The sequence below is a fragment of the Mus pahari genome, chromosome 4, assembly GCF_900095145.1.
Source record: "Mus pahari chromosome 4, PAHARI_EIJ_v1.1, whole genome shotgun sequence".
In the NCBI taxonomy this organism is placed as follows: Eukaryota; Metazoa; Chordata; class Mammalia; order Rodentia; family Muridae; genus Mus; species Mus pahari.
The window spans coordinates 27,601,691-27,622,099 of NC_034593.1; the positions used below are offsets into that span (position 1 = coordinate 27,601,691).

Below are 20,409 nucleotides of genomic sequence, written 5' to 3' on the forward strand. Positions count from 1 at the left end.
GCCTGGGCAACATAGTAAGCTCCAGCCCAGCCTGGGCTACATAGTAAGCTCCAGCCCAGCCTGGGCAACATAGTAAGCTCCAGCCCAGCCTGGGCAACAAAATAAACCACTGTCTTAAAGGTTACTTTTTTTTTCACATAAAGCTACAGTGAAACTTCATGCTTCAGGCTTTGCTTGAGCTTGTTTCTCACTTTAGGCTAGACTGGAGGAGGAAGGCTTTAGAGGAAGCCCATGGACTGTCTTTAGACCTTACGGATGCAGCTGATTTGCTTTTGGTTTAAAATATCTCCTGTAATATTTGAGACTATCATTTGTTGCTGACTTGCTGGCACTCATTCTCATAAAATCCGTTTGATTTAAGTGATACAAACACACCTGTTGAAGATGTACCATAGTGGTCTTCATCTTCCATAGGTGCTCAGAAAGGAAAAACACTGTTAAAAGCCAGAGGCTCTGCCTGGTTCCCATGGTGATGGGTTCCCATGGTGACGGGCTGAGTCAACACTCAGGTGTGTGGATTACAGCCTAGGGTCTGGTGAGCCACACTGTCTTCCTTACTTAGATTGGATATATACTTTGTGTGCAGTTACTTTAAAAATCCTATGTCTTGAGATTTACCCAAACTCTCGAGGGACAGAGACCACTGTACATAGACATTTTGAATAGCATGCTTGACTCTAGATCCCTTAAAATCAGTGTTCAATGTTTCTTCTACCTAGGGCAAAGCACATGCTACGCAAGTATTTGCTACACTGAGTAAAGCGTCACAACCATTATCCAGGACTGAATACTATTGAGACTTCGTTCATATCCCTAAACCATGAGGTAAATCTAGTCAATCTGTCAGATTGCATTACCTTCTCACTGGCCGAGACGGTGACCTGGTTCTGAGCTTCCTGGTTCTCGGATATCCAGTTCCTCCGGGCCATTTCTTCCCATTCTGCCTGCATCTTATCCCAGAATTCTGTATCTGACTAAGAAGCAGGAGAAATAGAGAGGAATGGACTGAGAATCACACTGCGCTCATTTGGTTTTTTTTCTAGCGGTATGGCTTCCCCTGTAGATCAAGTGGGAGGAAGAGGGGGGATATTTAGGTAGGCAGAGGCTCAGCAGCCCGAGAATCTTCTGCAGGGTTCCCCAGTGATTAAAGAGGATCAGCTCTGACTTTTGGTTTGTTCGTTTGTTTGAGACAGGGTCTCCTGTACTGCAGGCTGGCCTCAAACTTACCATGTAACTGAGGAGGACTTTGAATTCTTGATCCTTCCATCTCCAACTCCCAAGTGTTGAGTGTGTGTGCACTACATTGGGTTTGTGCTGTGCTGGGGATAAAACTCAGGGATTTGCACATTCTGGGCAAGCACTCTACCAACTGAGTCACATTCCCAGTCCCAGCTGTGATTTTTCTCAGTGGAAAAATAATCACAAACAGTCTATACAGATAAATCAGCTAACAATTCACCACAGTTGCTCCTCAGTTGATGACGGTGTTATCACCAAATAAATCTACAGCAAGCTGAAGATACTATAAACAGACGTTAATGAATTAATGAACCTAACCTACTGAGCACTGTGCCTTAATGACACAGTCCACTGCAACATACTGGGTGTTTACTTTTGCAGTTGGGTGCCTAACTGGTGAGTGCTGCCCAGCATAGGTGTGTGTGGGGGAGCCCTACTGCATATTGACAGTCTAGGTGAAGGTCAAAATTGGAAGTTCAATTCATATTGAGTGAATGCCATTTATACACCATTGTGTAGTCAAACTATATCATATTAAGCTGTCCTAAGTTGGGTACCCCTGCACTTTGAGATAGTTTCAAATGTGGTAGCAGACATAGTTTAAGAAGGGAGGCCTGAAACTGAGTTGCTCCTAGAATATAAAGATTTGGAGCAGCTCTCTTGGGCTGCCGGGGCAGGGACTTAGCCTTGGGCACAAACAAGGAGAATTGGTTTTACTGTGTGCAGAGAACCATACAATGGGGACAGGGAGCCTGAGTTTATTGCTCTGGTGAGGGAGTCATAGGATTTCAGTCCCTTTGGTTTCCAAGGCCATTGACTCTTAGTGCAGGACAGGAGAACCTCATGTTTGCCTATGCAACTTTGTCGCTTCTGTAGAAAGGTAGGCGATTGTATGTCACTAAGTATTGTTTTCCCTTTTACTTTCTTATTCATGTCCTATCAGGAAAGCCAGGGCGTTCACCCTCTTACTTCATGAAGGGCAGTGTGGGCTCCTCAACTCAGATAGAACTGTCTGTATGAGCTACCCCCCTGGTGGGCTTCAGTGTTACTAAGCCTGAAGAGAATACTTCAGGTATCCAGGAAAAAGTGAGTCTCTCAAAGGATCCAGGAGCCATTGAAAGCGAGAGTGGTACTTCTCAGAGGGTAGAGAAAGATGGAGGCTTGTGGGTTCTGGCTGAAGGATTCTGGTGCACACCTTCTGATAAGTTCCTGGCCTACCTATCTCACCTCAGAATCATGAGTCAAGGAAGAGGGGTACAGGGGTTGGAACCCTGATTCTCACTGGCAGGAAGACAGAATGATGCTGAACTTCTGGGGATCACCTAGGGCCCCACGGCTGCTAACAGCGGGAAGACACTTATTCCCTCTCACAGTGATAGCTGCCCAGAGTTGAGACCATCTGTGCGGCTTTCTAGAGGCTCGGAAGGCATCGTGTTTTCTTTAAAGCACAGGAAGCAGTGGAGGTATTCCTGGGGCCCCTCAGGCTGGAGCTGAGAATTTCCTGTGATGAGTATGGTTTTCTTTTGCTCTTCCCCTGCACATCTCAAGCAGCTTTGGAACCTGAAGTCTGGTGACTTGCTGAAATGGCCCTGGTTGAGGGCAACCTCCTTTCCATCCTGCTGGCCTGCCAGGGCAGTACCAACCTGACATGAGAGTTCTTCTCCAAAGTTGCCTGAATGATCATCACAACATATTTATCTTGAACCCAAGCCTTTAAAGAATAAGATTCAGCCAGGATGATGTACTCCAAGCTACTGAATAAGCAGAAGGTCTTTATGTCCTCTCTGTCACTTCTGGACCAGTCATTCCTACCACAGAAATGGGTTCTGCCTTGCAGAGGCCTTCCCTCATGAAAGCATCAGGTAGACTGGTGATGTCTGAGATGTAAGCAAGTGAACAATGTATAGGCTAAGGTTGGGGAATGAAAGGAAAAACTTCCTTATAAGGTGTCTTCCTAGTAGATACCAAGATGTGCCAAGAGGAGAATCTCAAACAGCAGCAGCCCTGGGAAACATGAGGCAGCACACTGGAATATTAACAAGGGATGCAGAGGCTGATGGGGGATGGGTTCTTGTTTCAAACTTTGTATTTCCTGAATTTTCTGTGACGAGTATGGTTTTCTTTTGCAACTAATCAGTAACATGAAACAACAAAGCCCCTAAATAAATTTCTTTCCCTCTTTTAAGACCTGTTAAACCTGACTATGATCAAATACTGACAAGTATGGAGAAAACATCTCAAAGACGCAGGTTCCATCAGTCTGTGGAAAAGAAGAGCCCACCATGGGAGCCTTGCAATGTTGACCTGACTCCCATCATCCAGCTGTTTGAGAGGTTCGTTAGTGTCTTCACATCCCTAGAAAGTCAGCCACTCACCCTGTCAAGAGTCCTTGGGACTTGAAGCCCTCTCTAACCTGGATGGAAGATAGAGGGCTTGCATAGGGTGTATAGTTGGGTCACCTTTCCCATATCCCACACTAGAGGCGTACGCGTGTAAATCCTACCTCCCTAGGAAAGAGAACTTCAGGTGAGGTGGGGCTGATGACTCCCACTTAATGAGATTCAAGCGAGATTTACTGTTTCCACTTAAACTAAGTCACAGCAGACTAATTAAGCTGCAGAGCACAGTTTTCATTTAATTACAGAATACTTTTAGCGTCATCAATTTCCACTCAGTCTCAGAACCCAGACTTCACGGCCATAGCTGCAATTAACACAGCTCCCTGCCCCATTTTTTAATGAAGTTGAGAAAAACCTCCAACGTATTTGAATTTTAAACATTTTAGACACGACCAAGGGATTTTATTTACTGGTAATTTCCTTAGCTGTTCGCTGCTCTCAATAGACCATTTGTCAGAATAGATATATAACATACGCATCTGCTTATACCGGGTAGTGGTTTGAAGAACAGCTCCTACCGGCTCCTAGTAATGGTTCCCAGTTGGTGAAAGCATTAGGAGGTGTGGTCTTGTTGGAGGAGGTGTGTCACTGGGGGGGGGGGTGGGCTTTGAGGTTTCAAAAAGCCCATCTCATTCCCAGTTAGTTCTCTTTGCCTCTTGCTTGTGGATCGATATGTAAGCTCTCAGCTACTGCTGCGGCGCCATGTCTGCCTGCCTGCCTGCCACTACATCCCCGTCTGTGATGGTCATAGAATCTAACCCTTTGGAGCTGTAAGCCCCCAAATAAACAGTTCTATAAGCGATCTTGACCATGGTGTCTTGTCATAACAATTGGAAAGCTGTTAAGACCCACTAGAAATGAGTAATTTTTTTTAGAATTTGCTTCCATTTTAATGACAGCCTTCCAATGGATATCTACAGAATATATTCAAAGCCAACCTGGGATATACAATACAGTGATTAGGAAAACAGAGCCCCTTTCTGACAGACATGGGGTCAACTCCTTATCCCATGTATGACTGACTGCCTGCACGTCCTCTCTGGGTATTATCTTCTTTATTCTTGAAATGAAGATACAATAGAAATTGGGGTGAATTGTTCTGATGAGAAAATGAGAACGATGTCAATGACTTGAGTGGATGTTTGTGGATGTCAGCCACAGACGGGAGTTCTATGTCACAGGCCCACCCCCAAGGCTCAGGGACTGTGCAGGCAGGAGGAGGGGGCAGAAAGACTGTTAGAGCCAGAAGAAGTTGGAGAGGACTGGAGTGAAACACTACCTTGGACGTGATGGAAGCACTGAACCTACAAACCCATTGCAACTGTGGTTGACTGCATAGGATCGAGCTATCCGGCACTCCAGCATCAAGGAAGCAGAGGCTCATCAGCCTCAGCTTCTAACCGAGGAGTGTGAAGAGTTGACGGCTTCTGGGGGTTCAAGAGTTAGTATTCACTGGGGTATGGTATCTAGTAGGTGGACCATGTTCCAGTGGGCGGCCCTGTACTTATCAGTGTATGAACAGCATGAACTAGAAGCAGTGGGCGATTTAAAAAGAAAGAGAGCTCCCAGAGTTGGGAAAGACTGATGGATTATAGAGAGGAAGGAAGGCTAATATTATCCAAATACATTGTATGCATGCATAAAATTCTCAAAAATAATGTAAACATTATAATAAAAGTATTGGCTGTATTTTTATATCATTGAGGAAAATAGAGAGTGCGATAAAATATTTTTTACGACCCCAGGATTCCATTCTCTCTGTTATAGGTGGTGTGCTGATTTAATCTCCTGCAAATACCCATGTCTCTTCTAGACACTTCTCTTCTTTCCATTTAAGTCTTTGTGTTCCACCTAATTATTCAAGAACTAAGAGCAAGGTTAAGAAAATTACAGCAGAGCCTCTTGAGCGGGCTGTTAAGTAGCAATTAAAGCCATGTTTATGAATAGCATCATAAACACTGGACGTTGTGTAATGTTCGCCAGTGCTGGGGGAACAGGCTGCAGGGAACACGGCTGCAGATGAGAGTGCCAGCAGCAATGCTTTAAAGTGATGAGACTGGGAGGAATTTGCTCCATAGTCTTTTCTTGTACTTTTCAGAATATCCCATTTTTTTTTTTAAATTGATAGCAAACATTTTATTTTGGTGGTATTTTTTTTTTTTAAGAAAAAAAGCTTAATTGCTTCAATTCTATTCCACAGTGTCTTCAATGACCTCAGAGTGTCAGTTCCCCCCCTTCTCTTTCTCTCTCTCTTTGATGTGGTGCATGTGGGCAAGGCTTGTGCATACATAAGTAGGGTGTATGTGTGTTTGTATACATAAGTATGTGTGCTGTGTATACATCTATATGTTGTTATATGTTGTATATATGTATGTATGGTATTTGTGCATGTTGTGTATACATATGTATGCTGTAGACTGTATTGTATATACATATGTATGGTGTTTGTGTTATATATACATATGTATACTGTAGACTGTGTTTATATGTATATATATGTGTGTTTATATATACATATATACACATATACATATATACACATATACATATATACATATGCATGTATGGTATATGTGTGTTGTTTCTACAAGTGCAAATGCAGGAGTCAGAGGCTGATGAATGTCCAGTGTCTTCCTTCCTCAGTTGCTGTCAACCCCATTTTGGGGGATAGTGTTTCTTACTTGCTCAGCTAGGCTGGCTGGCCAGAGAGCCCCAAGGATCCCACACCCCTGACTCCCCGGCATGAGGCTCACAGGCGTGTGCTGTGGTACCCAGCTCCTCATTGTTCCGAGGACCTCTCGGGTTCTCTTGCTTGACTGACAGGCAAGTTACTGACTGAGTCATTTATCTAGGCTCTGGATCAATCTATGCTTCTGAATTCTTTCTTCTTAGACATTCTATGCTGATGGCCTGAGATATGTGCTGTGCACGTGTGTATGCACTATATGTATATGAATATATGTGTACTTGTATATGAACATATGTGTGCTCATGCTTATATGCATATATTCATATATGTGGCAAGTGTGTGTGTGTGTGTGTTCACAGTTTTTGGAATTCAGCTTAAAAACTGCTTCAATTGAGACCCAGAATGTGGAGGTGGAAATGAAAATAAAGCTTGCCTACTTTTGAGAGGACAAATCATTTGATAGTACTTAGCTTTTCAACAGTAACCCGTTATTCAAAATAGCCTTTGCAAATATATATAATTATGTATGCAGAATGGACAAAGAACATGAAAAAGTTACTATTTAGTGTACTGGCATTTCTCAGCAGCTTCTGGCCTTTCTTCCCCCACAGGGTTTTAAAAAATTTTTTATTTTTGTTTTTAATATAACATTTAAAATAACTTTACCAGGAGAAGAGCTATGATAAAGAAACTATTCTGGTAGTGGATAAATGGTAACTTCTGTGGTTGGTCAGGGCCTGAAAAGCTAATAGCACGGAGATGTTGCTTTATTTCAGGAATAGGGGGGTTGGGGGGGCAGCTCTGAAGTTAGAGCAGGCTAGAACCCTAGGTGTGACCTTCAGAATGAGTAGTGTGACCATGAATGAGGAACTGACTCTCTCTGTGTCGCCAGGGCCTTCGGTGGGAGAAACAGTCACTGAGCAGGCTTTTGTGAGCTGAGCAGCAAGTAGAATGAGAATCTTGGATTGTCCCATAAAGCTGTGCTCAGAGCGCGCTCAGAGTACAGCTACCTGCCAGGGTCCAGGGAGAAGCCCGCTTCTCCTTATTCCTGATCTTTTTATGAGAGAATGAGCCACCAGAAAGACCACTTGGTTAGAAGGATCATAAAGGAAACATAGACTTTCTATATTTAATACTAATTTAGGTGGGATAATAATGTAGGATATTTTTCCCTATCCTTTTTGAATTTTTAAGAACTAACCAGGTCATAGTATTAAAAACTACATGACCCTGGCCTAAAAACAAACTCATAGGTTGATGAAATAGAAGGCTCAGATGTAAGTCAATGTCACTATAGCTACAAAAAAATATATACATTGAAGAAAATACAACATTATCAACAAATGGCGCCGTGAAACCTAGATTTTTTTTCATGCTAAAATGAAACAAAGTGAATTCCAAATGAATCAAGGAACTCACCATGAGACCTGAAGCTGACAGACAATAAAGTAGGGAATGTGGCTCAACTTATATGTTCTTTAAAAAGATTTTTAAAAATGTGTTTGTTGTTTTGCCTGCACACATATCGGTGCACTATGTGTTCGTAGTACCCACAGAAGCCAGAAGAGGGCGTCAGCCCCCTGAAATTGCAGTAATAAATGGTGAGTCATCATGTGGTTGACTAGAACCTGGGTCTTCTGCAAGTGCAGAGTTCTTAACTGAGGAGCCATTGCTCCAGCACTCAAAGTACTGCAGAGGACTCCCATGTGCAGGAAGTCAGACCAACAGCTGACAATATGGGATCTTGTGAACTTAAAAACTTCTGTACAGCAAAGGAAACTGTCAATTGGGTGAAGAGGCAATCCACAGAAGGGGGAGAATCCTTAATCTGAGACAGGGATTTGTGCCTGGAATATGTAAGATACTTTGAAAAATAAGCATAAGGAAGACAAACAACTCAATTAAAATGATGTATGGAACTGAACAAAAAGTTCTTTAAAGAAGAGAGGCAAACGGTCTGGAGATGGTTTAGAAACCGATCAACATCCTTAGCTATCAGGGAAACGCCGTTAAAATCATTTAGACATCCCATCTCACCGCAGTCAGAATGGATATCATCAAGAGATCTTATAACAGATGTTAGTGAGCCTGCGGAGGAAGGTAAGTTCCTCTTCATTGTTAGTCGGGGTAGAAATCAATACATCTATAAAGAAATCAATTTTGGGGAAGGTTCTGAAAAACGTAAGACTAGAACTAGCATGTGACCGAATCGCATTAATCCTGGGCATTGACCAGACAGACTTTACATCCTGAGACACTTGCACATTCGTGTTCATTGCAGCTTGGCTACAGAATGGAATCAACCAGGATGCCCGTCAGTTATGAGTGGGTAGGGAAAGGCCGTGTATACATATAACAGAATATTGCTGGTCTGTAAAGAAAAATTATATACTTGAATTTGCAGGCAAATGGATGGACCTGGAAAAATTATACTGACAGAGGTCATCAGAGGTTCAGAAAGAAAAAATAAAAATATTCAATGTTCTTTCTCATACATGGATCCTAGTTTTAACTCTTTTGCAATCTTTTAACTGGAGTGCACGTGGAAGTCGGGAACAGGCCACCGAGGGACAGAGGATAGCGAGATACAGGTAAATGAAAGAAAGATGCACGGAAAAAAAAACTACATAGAAATCTATGATCTTCCGACCCAAGAAAACATTCAACCAGAGGGACAAGGGAGCACAGGTGACATGAAAGGAGATGGGGCTTTACTTGAGTTACAGTTCAAGTGGGGATGGGAGGGTTTGGGAAGTGGGAAAGGCAGGGAGTAACTTAGCCAAAGTTAAGGATACATGAAGAAGCCTTACGGAAACCCTCGTTGGTGAACGTATCTCTGTCTCTATATACCTATAGATGGAGTCTGAGCACAAGTACCCTGTGTAGGTAGACAATGAAGTTCCCAGAAGACATGGACTGTTATTACATGAACACCTCAGTGCTAGGCACAGAGTACCTTCCTATGAGTTACTGGTCAAGGAGGTCACAGAAGCATCCAGCAAGACACAGACCTTTGCTGTTGCTCTTGGCTGGACATAGGATGGCTGTTGCGTGCAGCAACTCATAGAGGGTGTGGTGACCTGCACAAGAACTTTACAAGATTGAGACAGTCCCTAAGGCCCCGCCTCATGGGGGAGCTACTTGCAGCTGGTGGCTGCTGAAGGACAGTCATTTTCCTCTGGATGTGTGCTGCAGTGGATGACTGTGTGCCATGTATACATGGGCAGCAGTAGTAGGACTGGGTTACTGATAATAAAAAAGCGCATGGAATTAGGATAGAGACGGGGTGTATACTAGGGGGAGTTGGAGGGATGCATTAGTGGTATACTTTAGATTGTATACACGTATGAAACTTTCAAAGAGTTAAAAAATATATTATTTGAATAAGAAATAAATAAAAAGAAACCCAAATTAAAATTAAATAGTATTCTCCATGCTCCTTGCACATAGAAAACCGGGCTCTGTCATTTTGTCAGGAAAAGTCCAAAAACAAACACCCCCACACATCCCCCCCCCACTACTGGTTGTGTGGTTGTTTGTGTACACTGTCATCATGACAACCTCTCTTCCTTGTTACCTTTTTCTGTGTGCGTTCACGTGTGAATATACACACGAAGGTGAGAGGTCAGCCTCGGAATTGTCATTTTGTGGGACAGGTTTGTCACTGGACATGGGGCTCTCTTATTACGCTGGATTGTCCAGCCAGTGAATCTGAGATCTCTGTCATCTCCAGCTCTGTTGCACTGGGACTACAAGTGTGTGCTAATGTGCCTAGCTTTCTGTGGTTCTCATGCTGTGTGGCTTCTTCCTACGGTTATTCCGATTGAGTTGTCTCCTAGCTTTCTTTCTTTTCCCTCAACAACTCGGCTGCCCAGATTTGAAAACAGGACCTGGATTCAGCCTGTGATTTCTGAAGCTTGGGTATGAGGATGGCTCAATATGGTTTTCTCCAAGCCAGGACCATGAGCTTTGCAGAACACTCAGGCCAGAGTTTGGTGGTAGTAATATGGACATGCCCCCTTTACCTTGAACTGGTATCTGAGCTGTGTCTCAAGATTGTGTCTTAACTCTCCCTTTATGGCCACCGAGGCTTCAGAAAATTTCCAGATGGTCCAAATCATCACACATTCTCTCTGTGTATTGATTTATTGGTCTGTGAGGATTAATTTGGACAGAATTAGAGAAACATTTTCTCTGCCAAGGATACTAGACATTGGATCTAGCTTCTTGGCTGTACCCAGTTTCAAAATAGCAGATGATCAGACCAATAAAATGCCAGGTGGAAGACTCCACTGGCTTGGAAGGAAATTTATTCTGTTAGCATCTATTCCACAATCCCTGACAGATACAGATGCACAGGGGACTGATGGACCCACATCCCTCCATTTCAGCTGCATAACGCTAGGCAGGGGTGAGATCTGCCAGGCTGAAGCAGGATCCATTACATAATTAGAGACACAGTTTGAAAAACCAGACACACATGTTGAAAAAGAGAAATCAAGACTATAAACTAATGCCTTCTAATGTCTTTGTAAATTGATTTTTTTTTGGTACAGATTTTCTTTGATTGAGGCAGTCTTCAAAATATGACAGGCAGCATTTCTTCCAAGTAATTTATTATGTATCTGTTTACATTTAATTTGCATATTCAACAAACTTTACTGCCAGTCTTCCCCAATGTCAGACAGTATTTTATCTTTCAGGGTAGTGATGAAGAAGGGAGGGGCTGAGCCTGTCTCCAGAGGGTGGGGTTTGGGGGACAGAGACAAGGGTATAGGAAGGGTGCAGTCTGGTGACAGAGGAAATCATGGAAGGGTGCAGTTTGGGGACCTAGAGGAAGGAAATAGAGGAAGGATGCTGTCTGGAAGCAGTGGAGATAACACAGGGAAGAAGTGGCACAGAGCTGTAAGAGAAGAGAGAAGGGCAGAGAAGAGATCTGAGCTGGACTTGGGGGTTCGGTAGTCAGAGGCCCCGAAAGTCACCTGGGACTCCAGAGTTGTACAGAGGTTAGCTGGGTCAAAGGACAAGGTGAACATTTTTGAAGAGAGCACATGGTGCACAGCAGCTGGGAAGACAACCTGGCCTGTCTGGGAACGGATGCTTTATTTGGGGCCAGTGTAGACATCACCCTGGGAGGAGTCAGGGTTGAGGGTGAAGAGCTAAGAGAGGGGAGGTTATAAAGGACTTTATAGTTAGGTGCGTGGATTTGGACTGCTCTAAGGGAAAAAAAAAATCATTATTTAAGTCTGTGTTTTAGGAAGATTACTATGAGTGAAGCAAAAAGTTGGGTAAATAGGAACTTGCATTTTCTACACTGGTGTGGACCTGGTTTGAACTGATGCCATTGTACTGGCTAATTTTGTGTCAACTTGACACAGCTGGAGTTATCACAGAGAAAGGAGCTTTAGCTGAGCAAATGCCTACATGAGATCCAGCTGTAAGGTATTTTCTCAATTAGTGATCAAGGGGGAGAGGCCCCTTGTGGGTGGGACCATCCCTGGGCTGGTAGTCTTGGGTTCTATAAGAGAGCAGGCTGAGCAAGCCAGGGGAGGCAAGCCAGTAAAGAATATCCCTCCATGTCCTCAGCATCAGCTCCTGCTTTCTGACCTGCTTGAGTTCCAGTCCTGCATCCTTTGGTGATCAAAAGCAGTATGGAAATGTAAGCCAAATAAACCCTTTCCTCCCCAACTTGCTTCTTGGTCATGATGTTTGTGCAGGAATAGAAACCCTGACTAAGACAGCCATTGTCTACATTAGTGAGAGTGGAAAGTAGAGTAGGGTGTCAGCAGCAGAGACGGGGATACATGGTAGATCTGAGAGACAGGTCACAGGATCAATAGGACAATTCTTGGTTGGATATTAATGTGGGAAGAAGGACGAGAGAAAGAAGGGAGGCAACAGAAAGGTCGAGGACGAGATGATAAGAGAGGGAGACAGGCCAAGGGAGAAGGAGGGAGAGGAGAGAGAGCTATGAGGAGCCTTATGAGGATATTAGGTCTGGGATAGAGACTAGGAAAGGCCAACAGGGCTGTGATGTAGAGTTTGGATCTGACATAAATGCGTGGAGTTTCTTTGGGATGCTTAGGTATGGTGCAGAGTACACTGTGGTCTGTGTGGTTTTTATGGTTTCAAGGGCGAACCTGAGTATTCGATTCATGAACTCACACCATATCTGGTTAGCTGCACAAAGCCTCAGCAAAGTCAAGCTGGTCAAAATTCCAGCGTAGATGGGAGAGATGATTTCCGGGACCCACCTCTTACTGAGGAGGTACTGGGAGTATGGGCAGCAGCTGGGGATGGAGAATCACTCTACTTAGAGGATTCCCCTACTGGTAGTTTCCCATGTTCCAGTGGATAACTCCACATTCATGCAAATGTGTGTAGCACAGATGGAAGTTCTTGGCTTATATGTGATTAAAAAAATAAAGTAAGGAGAAAGTTACGAGGGATACTGGGGGTAGAAATGGAAATGTGTATGGTCATATTTCATTGCATGAATGTATGAAATCCCCAGAGAATAAAAACATTTCTAATGAGAAGTTCTGTGTTTATTTTTCAAGAGTAAAACCATAGCTAGTGATAAGGGCTTTGTGGACTGTTGACTGGACTCACTGGAGAGGGTGTGCTGAACCCTTGAGAATGGGTCAGGAGAAAAGAGTGTGTTTCCCAGCATTAAACTCCCAGTAACACCAGGAACAGAAGATAGGCAGGGCAAAGAGATTCACTAGAGGAAGAGGAAGAGGAAGAGGAAGAGGAAGAGGAAGAGGAAGAGGAAGAGGAAGAGGAAGAGGAAGAGACTCAAAGTGATGGAAGCATTATATAAGTGTGCAATGATATGGACAGGCCTTTGTTAACAGATACACAACCGTCTCATCCAGTTCAATACATCCAGAATAGACTGTGAGACAGACTGCCTTGGAATACAGGTAAATCATCTACATATGCAATAATAATAGCCACGGAAGAACAACTATCAATTTGAAAGAGGGTACGTGGAAGGAATTGGAGGGAGTAAACTTGTGAGTGATTGGAGAGAAGAAAGGGAAATGGGAAATTAATAGAAAATTAAGCCTACACTGTAACAGTAAATACGATACCTGTGGGGTTTGTGATATTTCTAGAGTAGCGAGGTAGTTAGAACATCCCATCTTCACTTAATGAGATATTTTCCATATGTAATTTATATGTCTGTACAGCTCTCTACCAACTTACTCATATAATTCTTCTTTTGTTTGTGTTGAGACAGGATCTGATTGAATTGGCTCCCACCCCTACACAAGAAGCTATTTGCAATTGGTAATCATCAATATCATACAAATAAATACTCTAGGATCTACAACAGTGGCCCACCCACAAGGTATACTGGTTTAATGGTGGCATAAATGTTATGGAAGTAATGTGGTAGTTAGAATAAGAATGACCTCCATAGGCTCATATATTTGAATGTGTGGTTCCCAGTTGGTGGAACTGTTTGGGAAGGATTAGAAGGTTTGGCCCTATTGGAGGAGACATAGGCTTTGAGAGTTCAAATAACCCATGCAACTCCCAGTTAGATCTCTTTGCCTAATGCTTGTGGACTAAGATGTAAGCACTGAGATACTGCTCTAGAGCCATGCATGCTGGATATCTCACTCTCTCCAGTGATGGTCATGAGCCCTAACCCTCTTGAACCATAAGCTCCCAAATTAAACATTTAAAAAATGCATTGCTTTGGTCATGGTATTTTACCCCATTTACTTTATTTTAGAAAGTAACTAAATCATGTAGACAACCACTTTTTGATTCGATTCAAGGCCCACTCCATAAGATGGAACTTGATACTGCTAAAGTGGCCAAGAACTGAGACTACATAGGCCACTTATAATAATACTATTATTCTTCTATAAGAACATAGCAAAGTCTATCTAACCTTTAACTGCTTTATTTCAGTTGCAGATGAGGCTAAGGGCAGGAGTGGGAGGAATGTCTGCATTTCTACTTATTATTTGCATCTGTCTATGGTGACATGAAGGAAATGTCCTCCAGAGAATCTAGTCCAACCATTTCTCTGAATAAATGGTATGTTGTAGGCAGGAGGTAAGTTATAAGGCTTTTGTAGTGAACACTTACATGGAAATGGAGAGGAGAGGGCGAATCTGAGATTTGTTTTTTTAGGTGAAAACATCATTAAGAAACAAACTCCTTTGACTCCTCTAAAGCATCAGCACCATCCATCTTGAGCATGTGTGATCTTGAGCATGTGTGACCTTGAGCATGTGTGAACTTGAGCATGTGTGATCTTGAGCATGTGTGATCTTGAGCATGTGTGATCATGAGCATGTGTGATCATGAGCATGTGTGATCTTGAGCATGTGTGATCTTGAGCATGTGTGATCTTGAGCATGTGTGACCTTGAACATGTGTGATCTTGAGCATGTGTGATCTTGAGCATGTGTGAACTTGAGCATGTGTGACCTTGAGCATGTGTGACCTTGAGCATGTGTGATCTTGAGCATGTGTGTTGTTAAAGAGCTTTCATGTATGCTGACTTATTTGATCTTCAGAAGCCACTTGTCTAAGTCACTAGGAGCTAACACTGGACCCAATTCAAATCCTCAAACATGTGTACTTCTCTCCAATGCAGCCTTCTTTCCCTTCACCCAGCCCTGATTTTCCAAATTGTCCTTGGCTGTAAGATCAATCAAGGCCATTGCTGGGCAAATATCTTAGCTGGAGGGAAAGCAGGACACAGCCCTTCAGTTGGTCTCTTTTCAATTTGTTGAGACAAACCAAGTTCATTCTGTTTAGAAATACAAGGCTACCAATCTTGCATCTTGCCCTCAATCTCTTTTCTATCAAGAAGAAAACTATGATGGAATACTAAAAAGGGACTTTTATTTTTGACTGAGGTTCTAAAAGAATGAGAGAAAAAACAAAGAAACAATAGGTGTCTGGCTATGCATGCAATATATGTAAAATAAGTGCTTAAAATCTTTCTATCTACTCACCTAGTCATATATATGCATATACATATATGATTAGGTATATAGATCTATCTATCTATCTATCTATCTATCTATCTATCTATCTATCTATCTATCTACTTGTACACGGCTTTCCAGTATTCTACTTATTACAATCCGTATGAAAGCACTAAATTCAGGGAACATTCCTGTGGGGAGAGTGCTTGAGAACATGCTTCTCAAAGACCAGATTTGGGCCACACAGTAGCAGGATGACCTGTAATGATCTTGAGTTCCATCCCCTGTCCCCAAATCTTCCTGGAAGGACCAGCATTGGTGACTTTCTCACTGTAACTGCTTCTGCACATTCCCAGGAAGAGTTTATGAGAGATCCATGAAAGTAGAACATGAGGGCATATGGTTATGTTGAACATTTAAGAAGCCCAGTCAATGACACAAAGCTGAGATCCTTGTCCTACCCTCATTGTTGTGGGTCTTGTTCTGCAGCGCTCAGAGCCACAGGAGGAAGGGTAGAGGATCTGGTCTGATCCAAAGTTGCTCTTAGCTCAGGAATTACAGGTGCGGAAAAGAGTTGGCTGTGTTGGTTATTGAAACAATAATTGTATCAATATCTCCAAAAACATCTAGGAGAGGGTTGTGCCTGCAAGGGTATTTCTAGACAGGTTTCCCTTTGCATTGAGCTCTACCCTGAATGTGGCTGGTACCATTCTATCCACCAGAATCCTTGACTGAATGAGATACAGAGAGGCTAAGCATCTGCCCTTATCTCTCTGCTTCTTCACTCTGAATGTGGCATGACCATCTGCCTCTGGCTGCGGCTGCTGCTCTGACTTCCCCATCATGATGGACTTGACGTTCAAAGTGTGGATAGGAAGAAAGTTTTCCATCCTTATGTTGCTTTTATCAGATATTTTTGCACAGGAAAGAGAAAAGTAACCAAGACAATGCCTCATTGGATTGAAAGGCTCGGGAAGTATAACCAAGTTCAGATGAAGTTCTTTCGCTCCAATCCAATTGGTGTCCTGATAGATTAAAGGAAATTTAGACATAGAGAGAACCTACATAGGGAGTGATGGAGATACAGAAGGAAGAAGGCATTGTGGAAAGGGGTGAAGACATGCATGATGATGATACAAGCTAAGGGATGCTGAGGCTAGGGAGCAAGAAGAAGCCAAGAAGAATATAGAAGCTTTGGAGGCTGCAAACTGTGATTTCTGACCATGAGACAATAGCACTGCTGCTTCTTCTCTCCTCCCAGCCGGTTCTGTTGAGCCAGCAACCTCATGTAGGACTAAGCTGTGATCTCGATAAGAGTGTGACTTAATACTGAGTCGTGGTGAGTTTAACGGATGGTAGAAAAGTTTCAACTTGCTTTGGTTCTCATCAGATCATACTCTGCAGAAGACTCAGGTCTGAGAGGTTACTCATAATCCCTTGTGGAGAAATGGCTTCCTGAACTGACAGAGACACACCATTTCTTAAGCTCTCATTTAATTCCTCAAGTGGATTTAGGTGCAGTACTCCTGTTTCTACTAACCAGGTAGAGATGAGATGCTTCACACTGACAGTGGCTCATCTGCCCAGAACCGAGCCCCATGCAGAAGTCTGCCTGACTCTATTTTTCCTCTCCATTATCTTCAGACTAATCCAGAAAAACAAGGTGGGTGGACATCTAGGGTCTGTGATCTCACTGTTCTTACAGGGAGCTCTATGTTCCCTTAATTACTTCTAAGAATCTGGATGCAGGAATGTATTTACAGTAGGCTGGGTTATAGCTCAGCTGTACAGTGCTTGGCTAGCATGCACAAAGCCCCAAACTTGATTTCTAGCAACACACACACACACACACACACACACACACACACACACACACTGGACACATACTCCAAAAAGAAAATAAAAAGAGTACTTTGGGTTCGTAAAATACTACTTCAAATCTATAGACATCAAGTAGAGATTAGATTATATATCTCAAATTTAATATACACCAAACCCTAGACTCTAGGTGTGTGTTGTGTTTTTGAAATATGAAGCAGGAAAGAAGACAGTCCCTGACCCGAAGGGTCTCCGCCACTCGGGAGATCCTGCCCGTGGAGCTGGAAAGCATTCTGGGCTAGAGAAGATGGGTAGGGTACTCTTGGCTTATCTTAAGGGGATATCTCAGCAAATCAGGCAAGCCTTTTCTCATTTCCAAATGTCTGCTTTTATTTTGTTTGTTTGTTTTCATTATAACCTGTGAAGAATTAGACCAGAGTTGGGTGCCGTGGTTAATGTTTTATGATGAGCTGTCCTTCTGTGCCTTGACTGTCCACAGGAACACCCAACCAGCTGGTAACTCAAACAATTGGTGTTACCTGACAGGCACAAAGCAACTCTTCTCAAGTTCTCAGGGGGTAGATGGCTTTAGCTGCTTTTTCTTTTCTCTCTTGGACACAGAGCTGGTGATTCGTTTTTCTAGAAGGATGCTTAGAGGCTAATGAACATTGCTGACTCAAGAGAAACCTAAAGGTCAATTGTATCCATACTGGGCTGCCATGACAGCTGAGTAATTAAAATGCTGTTTACAGGGATAATTGTAGCTCCACATCTTCACTAAGTGAAAATAAACTACAAACACACTATTCCCACACAGGGAATTTCCCAGATTCTTTTAACGCTCCAGATGTTAGGAGGATTAAAGTATATTTAAATTAAGGATTAACCTTCAAAAAGATATGTGAGTGTTAAGTGTGTATTTCAGAAGACATTGACTGGAAGCTTCCCCTTGAGGACCAGTAAGGAAGGAGTCAGGATGAGATAGTCATTCTCCAGTCTTGCTTACTTGGGATTAATGTCTATTTGGAATGGACATGAGAGAAAAAAGGAAGGGCTTAGGGAATCCAAAAAGCGAGTGATAGAAGTGCTACAATGTGGGCAGAGACAGAAGGCAATGCCGTGGAAAGAGGAAACCATTTTATTGTGGTTTCCTGGGGTGGGGAAGGAGGGAAATTGGAAGCAAGACAGCATGGCTCCTCAGAAGACCTCGTGGCAATGGCTGAATCCAAAGATACTGAAATGGGAAAATGCCACATCGAGATTTCAAAACTAATGATAAGAGTGATCAGAGATGTCAAAGAAAGACCTGGAGAAGGAAGCCAACAGACGAAAGAAAGAGAGAGAGAGAGAGAGAGAGAGAGAGAGAGAGAGAGAGAGAGAGAGAAAGAGAAATCCAAATATTCATTGTTGCAAATGAATAATTCTAAGAGTCAACTAAAAAATAGAGAACAAAGTACCATCAAATGAGTAGTTCAAGCAGATGACAGAGTGTGGGGTGGAAGACAAGGCTGAGGAAATACCAACATCGATAAAGAAGAATAAATGAATATGACTGCAATTTCTAAGAACCTTGGAATATGACCAGAAGACCAAATCAAAAACTCCTTGAAGATTCTAAAGATGCAACAAGAAAAGTAATATATCAGAGAAGCACTTTTAATGTGCTGCATCTAGATTTTTAATAAATCAAGACACCTTCTCTTTTAATATTATCCTATAATGGTTTTAGAAAATCTTTAAAGCTTTTTGTTTTTTAGTGACATCGTTTTTATTTAGTACATCTTTTTTTCCCACCTGTATTTCCCCCATTATTTTATTAACATAAGGGAATTAAACAAAATGTTTAATCAGAGGAATTAAGAAATTTAGAATTCAGAAAATTGAAGTTTTGTTCAGGTACATTTAATTTGGATATTCCAGAGCTGATTCTACTGACACATCAACAGAACACCTTACTCAAGCTCCCAGCATGCTGAAGACCAAATAGTGATCTACAGTTTTGCTCAAAGGAACATTAACAGGTTCTTTGCTTGCAGCCAGAAATCCATTTAGCCCCAGTCAGTTGTGTGAGTTTTGGTGGAAAGTAAGTTTGATTCTAACTTCACCTGTTGACCTCTTTCTAGAGATCCCAAACCGAATATCCAATGGGCCGTGACATCCTTCCACAGCTGAGTTATCTGAAGTCACGCTCTTCGTTCTCCACTTTAATCTTGTTCTTCTCCCAGCTCAGCAACTACACCTTAGTCTGCTGACAGGAAACTCTGGGTGGTGCCTATCCTCTCTCTGTCACCACAGAACAGTAGTTCTTAACCTGTGGGTCACAACCTTTGGATTCAAATGACCCTTTCACAGGGGTTGCCTAGGACCCTTGGAAAACAGATATTTATATTACAGTTCATGACAGCAGCAAAATTAATTATGAAGTAGCAACGAACGTAATTTGATGGCTGTGTGTCACCACATGAGGAACTGTATGAGAGTGTCACAGCACTAGGTGGTTTGAGAGCCACACTTACACAGAATCACCTTCCAGGCTGTTGGACTCCTACATGGACGGTTGCAGTCCTGATCATACTGGTTTCCACGCCAACATTCTCTCAGACCCGAACCACCTGCAGCTTCTTCCTTAGTCTCCCAAATGTCCCCGGGCTTCCTAAGATTCATCACCTTGGCATTCCAAGTCTCTTTCTCAAAGACACCTCAGATTCCACCCTTCCCTGCTTATAGTGTGGCAGTTGTTTCTACCCAAACAAAACAAGATCCACAGTTCTCAGGCTCAGGGGATAGAATCTGGCTTCTGTGTCTCCTGTCCTCTTCTTGGGCGACTTTCCTACTCTGCCTATTCCACTCCTAGCACCTTGCAGGCTAGTTCTCTCTTCTCTACACCCAGTGCTCTTAGGGGTTATCATATTTGTACATGGGGAATATTTTAATATTAGCATGTGTACTGTGTCCTCCTTTGAGGAAGTTAATTGACAGATTAGCTAGACCATTTCCCTTTCAAATACCTTTTTGTGAGCCATCACCATGTTCTATTTATCATGACGTCTCCAGAAACATCCTGCGCCTGTTACTTGTCAAACCTCTACTGACTTTTGCTATACATATACCCAATGCCACCTCTTTTCATTTTTTATTACTTTTGTTTTGGTGAGTGTCTGAATGCGTGCATGTGTGTGTGTGTGTGTGTGTGCCTATGTGCCACAGCTCCCACATGGAGGCCAGAGGACTACTTGTACAGGACAGTTTTTTCTTCCTATCATGTTGGTCCTGAGTCTTGAACTCGAGTTGTCAGGGCTAGCAG

The 20,409-nt window shown here is 42.8% G+C and overlaps 1 protein-coding gene across 17 annotated transcripts in view; it reads right to left on the minus strand.

The window, feature by feature from the left end:
- Positions 1-20,409, minus strand: part of Pex5l (peroxisomal biogenesis factor 5 like) — a 203,677-nt gene that overhangs the window by 11,839 nt on the left and 171,429 nt on the right. For all 17 annotated transcript variants that reach the window (XM_021197178.2, XM_021197175.2, XM_021197176.2 and 14 more), the window contains one exon: positions 858-974. In XM_021197178.2, the coding sequence (XP_021052837.1) occupies positions 858-974 (117 nt within the window). The remainder of the gene's footprint in view (positions 1-857; positions 975-20,409) is intronic.